Consider the following 5414-nt stretch of genomic DNA (forward strand, 5'->3'; position numbering starts at 1 on the left):
CTGGACTATGTACAAACTTCCAAATGCATCATTTTGTGAGTACAGACCATATTTGTACTACTGTAGAAGTTTGGTGTCATGGCATGTGATTTTAGTGTGGTAATTTTGGAGATACTGCCAGGGTCCGTTAGCGCTTGTACTAAGCTATTCGGGATAACTCAGTAACTCAGCTGATGTTCAGCCAATATCGGAAAAACTTCGGGTGGGCTACTTGGCTGGATGTCACGGTTCAAATGACCCTAGGGTGAATCTACTCCGAACTATCACTTTAACAAAAAAAAGATAAATTGATTCAATGAAATTTAAAAATAGGGGGAAAATTTTTTGTTTATGTATAGATTAGTTGATAATATAATAGTTTATAAACATTCCATGGCCATTGCTAGCCTAGCAAAAAAGGTTCTTCTGCCAAACTAGTAAAAACGACACGATATTTTTTGTATAAATGAAAAAAGCTTTAATTAATCACTGCATTATGGATATAACTGAGTAACAAAGAAAGAGTCACAGGTGACATTCTGTTTTTGTGTCTTTTTACCACATGGAAATAATACTATAAGATTAGAATGAGGTAGCTGCCTCTCACTTTTCATTTCAATGTGTTAATAATGCAATGAAAATAGTGTTGCGAGCTAATTATCACTGTATTAAGCCTAAAACATCTGTAAATGTTGGTAAATGAACAGGTATAATGCTCAGAAAGGCAAATGGAGAGCCTACAGCCATGCAAGCTGCTCCGCAAGATTGCATTTTAGCATCTTATTTCAGGGTTACCATGGGTCTAATTATTTCATTTTAGCTCAATTCCTTCACATTAGGTTTAGTATTCCTTTACAAAAATGTAAAAGCAGATAAATGTGAAAGGATCTGTTCATGCAGTTTATCCAAAAGGTGAAAGGAACGTTGAGAAGTTTCATCAAAGTGCGCTGGCATCAAGCTGCAGTTCCTGGCAGGTGTAATGTTGCTGGAAAATCCGGACACAGCTAGAAAAACTCAAGTCATTTCCAAACTCAATGTCAACAAAGTGAACCTGATTTTGCGGCTGCTAACAAGAGTCCATTGTTTGACAAGTAAATTATACTAAAGACTTAAATACAGGTTTTGCTGCCTGTAACTGCAGGCATTTGTTTATTTTTTTCACACCTAAAGGGTTTGCACAATTTTTTCTGCTCCAGTCGAGGCCTCCTCAAACTATGGAAGCCCGTTTCCGCCACTTAATAAAAATAAATTTAGAAATACTATCTCATAATTTCGACTTAGTATCTCATAATTTCAATTTAGTATCTCATAATTTCGATTTAGTATCTCATAATTTCGACTTAGTATCTCAGAATTTCAACTTAGTATCTCATAATTATGAGATAGTATTTCTAAAAAAAATTTTATTAAGTGGCGGAAACGGGCTTCCATACCAAAACAGAAGGTGTATTGTTGCTGGTTGGGACACTAAAGATTTCTCAGCTTTCCAAATGTGAGTGAGTCAGTTTGCAGCATGCCTGCAGTGATTGTCAAAAAAAAAGATCAAAGAAAGAAGGTGCCAGTCATGCAGCAGGCATGTCGCTCCCTGCCCTGTTAATGACAGGCAGGTGGAGCAGTGCCCTGGCCTTGTTCAGCCAGCATTCCCGATAAAAAATGCTCAGGAAGGCCCTCCTGAACTTATTACCCGACAGAGTGTACAGCGCCAGATTAAAGAACGTGTTGATTCCGGCCAGAGGCCTCGATATAATGTACGCTGCGTGCACGATCCGCATCGCGCGCGGCGTCGCATCTGCAATTTGAGTTTCGATCCGTAACGCGCGCAAGATGTGATATGGGAGGAAGCAGATGACGAACACCACCAGGATGAGCACCACCGCGCGACGCGCTCGCTTCCGGTAAGAACTGGTTGTGTTGGGACCTCTGGCCAGCTGTTTCATTATGCCAATGTAGCATATGAACACCACCACTAAGGGGAGCAGGAACCCGAACGCGGCGAGCCCCCAGCTGTACACCCGCACATCGGTGACCGGCATGGTGCTGGCAAAGTCCAAGCAGTGCGTCTCGTTGTTCTCGCTGTGCAGCGATAAAACGCTAAACATCGGTGTGAGTTCTGCAGCGGTGATGGCCCAGACCGCCGAGCACGCGGCGATGCCCCACACCCTCTGCTGCACCTGCGGCGACCTCAGCGGCTGGCTCACCACCACGTAGCGAAACACGGCGTGGCAGGTCAGGAAGAGGATGCTCCCGTAGAGGTGAAAGTGGAACCCAAAGCGCACGAAGCGGCACATGAAGTCGCCGAGCAGCCACGAGCCGTTGCGGTAGTAGTGGACCAGGAAGGGCATGGTGAGGACGTAGAGCAGGTCGGTCAGGGCCAAGTTGACCATGATGATGCTGCTGCTCTTCAAGGGGCGCAGCTTTGTCAGGTAGATGCTGATGGAAGTGATGTTTCCCACCAAGCCCACAATGAAGATGAGGCTGTAGGAGATGGGTAGGTAGTAAAGTTTCAGGCAGTCCACATCGAAGCAGTTGCTATTGTTGTTGGCCATCTTGAAGCCCTGTTTAGAATAAGAAGTTATTGTACAGATTAAAACAAACAAAAAAAAGCACATGCCCACTAAATGGCAAAAGTGCAACATATTGCTTTGGTCATTTTGAGCTCATTTGAATGCAAGAAATCTTAACGACAGCAAATATCTATGAACAATTTAGCAGATTCAACCATTTATGATAGACAACCATTACAGCCACACACACGTTCTTCTCACGCACATTGTTTGTCATGTTAATTCTACTAAAGGCTTCCAGTTAGAAAAAAAGGTCACACAATGCTTCTTTTTTTTTTTTTTTTACTCTACACATCAGGGGCCTCCTGATTCACAGCTGCCCCCAAAAACGTTGCGTGACTTTAAAAAAAAAAAAAAAAAGAAAAAGAAAAAAGGAAGGAAAAAATAGGCAACAAGCGAATCATCACTCCCTTTTCCCCTCGGCTGTCATTTCACTGTCAGCAGCAATTACATCTGCAGGAAGGAAGGACGGAGCCCGACAGGAACTCAGAGGTGAGCAGACCAGGCAAGAAAGAAGCAATCAAGCCAACTCAGTGGGAAAGAAGCAAACAATATCTTGTTTCCTCTTCGGCAATTGAGTTTCTGAAAGCTGCTCAGGACGTGACAGCTGCAACACTGTCTGAAATAGCTCTCATTACAGATGTACAGATGGGCTGTTTACAAATCACACGCATCCAGATGTCAGAAGGCATGAACCCGCATTTGTTTCAGGGATTGTGTTTTGGAAAAAAAAAAAAATACAGCCTAAAACCTCGCTCCAGTGCCACAAAGAAGCCGACTCACAAAGGCGAATGCAGATAGAGATTTTCTTTTATTACTCACTTTGAGTTACAGTGTCCTCATCAGTGCGCACTCCCAGGCTTAAGTGTCTCATCTCTACTTTCACCTCCATCCCTCCCTCCTCCCTCCTCCCTGTAGCTTCACTTCCTGTCTTCCACACCCATGGGGAAACTCCAGCATATCTTTGCTTGAATGTGCACTGTTGTGTGCTTCACCTTCGGCCCTGTGCACCAACTTCCTGGTGTCATGCTTGAGCTGATAAAGCTGGAGGTTCGCTTCATGTACACAGCTCAGGTTTCAGCGTGGGAAGGTGGGAAGGTTGGCAGTTTGGTGACATATTTATTTATTTTGACAACTACAAACTCCTGATTGCTTCTTTTGTTCGGATTGAAATGTGTTTCATTGAAGGCCTTTGTTATTTCTTCAAACAGTCATGTGATTATCTCAGTGTAACACTGCTATATTTGGCGAACACAGACCTTGGTTTCTCATTAAAGAAACGAGGAAGTTAAAGTTAAAATGGGAAACAGAAGCCTGCAGTGGATTAAAAACAAAGTGTCTGCAGTTAATTATTTTTCAGACCTCAAGTGTATTGTCGTTTTAATCTGGAGGTTTTTTTTTTTTTTAGACCGCATTATGTCGGGCCAGTGCAGTTTCTATCTATCATGTAACTGGGGAGACAAAGTCCACAAAGACAAGAGCAACAACCTCAAGAAGAAAAATACAACAACAGGTTAGTTATTGAGAGCTACACTCAGTGTGCCAATAACTCAAAAGTGGGCCTTGATTAGGACAGGTAACTGTGAGATAATCTGGCAGAGACTTAGCCTGGGAATTCCCATGCTGCTTTGCGCTCGATTTCATTCTCACTGCAAAGTCAGCCTGGAAACCACCGCCCTTATTTTTGCTAGAGTTTGGGAACCAATCACAGAACGGGGGGGCAGCAGCAGCAAGACGATGACGACGTCTATGCGCTACACCGAAGCTTGTAGAGTGTTAATTCAACATGACAGCGGACACAACGTTACCGTTCAATGCAGCCTTAGAAAGTGTTTCGGAGTAGATTCACCCTAGGGTCATTTGAACCGTGACATCCAGCCAAGTAGCCCACCCGAAGTTTTTCCGATATTGGCTGAACATCAGCTGAGTTACCGAGTTATCCCGAATAGCTTAGTACAAGCGCTAACGGACCCTGGCAGTATCTCCAAAATTACCACACTAAAATCACATGCCATGACACCAAACTTCTACAGTTGTACAAATATGGTCTGTACTCACAAAACGATGCATTTGGAAGTTTGTACATAGTCCAGGAGTTTATTATTATCATCAACACAAGCCTGATAGCTTTTCTGCAGCTAAAGCTTCGTTGACGTCACTTCTGGGAGCTTGGAGCTTCAAAGTAAAATGAGGGTTGATCTACTACTGTAGACAACAAAGCAAGGCTGCTCAATTTCTCCATTATTAAAATAAATTCACAACTCTACAACATAAAAATTCATGTAGAATATAGCATATAGGCCTACTTTGTTGTCAATTTAAGTAGCTTAGAGCGCAAGTTTACTTTTATTTTACATTTTTTTCTTCTTCCTCGTCGAATTTCTGTCGTCATCTGGTATAAGTGATACAATTGGCTATGAATCGCGCGCAAAGCAGCATGGGAAGAACCAGACGTCATTTGATAGACATTCGTAGCGCCCAATAAACGGCTCTAGGCATTCGTAAACCACGCCTCATATACGAGAAAATGCACACCTAGTTCCCAGACCACCATCTCATCGAGATTGTGGACGCGTCAGCCAGGCTAGCAGAGACTGGAACTCCTGCTGCTCCTTAAAAACCAAGCCAGTAATGGAGGCAGATGGATAACAGGTGTGCAGACAGAACAGGAGCATGCCATACTCTGCTTGGATTTCCTGTATGCCTGCTCCGCCCCGCCTAGAACTCAGAACACACTACAATCAAGTGACTCATGGCACAGGCCAGAGAGAAAAAGATAAAAACAGAGGTAATGACAACCAAAAAAGCGTTTATTTACACAAAGAGTAAAAAGTACAGAGTGGAATGAGGAAAGGTGGGTCGTGGGAAGTC

General features: G+C 43.2%; 1 protein-coding gene across 1 annotated transcript; it reads right to left on the reverse strand.

The window, feature by feature from the left end:
* Positions 1-1472: 1472 nt before the first annotated feature.
* Positions 1473-2528, reverse strand: LOC142391368 (2-oxoglutarate receptor 1-like). The gene has a single exon (XM_075477139.1). It carries the CDS (start codon positions 2523-2525, stop codon positions 1542-1544), a length of 984 nt encoding a protein of 327 aa, XP_075333254.1. The 5' UTR covers positions 2526-2528; the 3' UTR covers positions 1473-1541.
* Positions 2529-5414: the final 2886 nt, after the last annotated feature.

The sequence above is a fragment of the Odontesthes bonariensis genome, chromosome 11, assembly GCF_027942865.1.
Source record: "Odontesthes bonariensis isolate fOdoBon6 chromosome 11, fOdoBon6.hap1, whole genome shotgun sequence".
NCBI classification, from domain to species: domain Eukaryota; kingdom Metazoa; phylum Chordata; class Actinopteri; order Atheriniformes; family Atherinopsidae; genus Odontesthes; species Odontesthes bonariensis.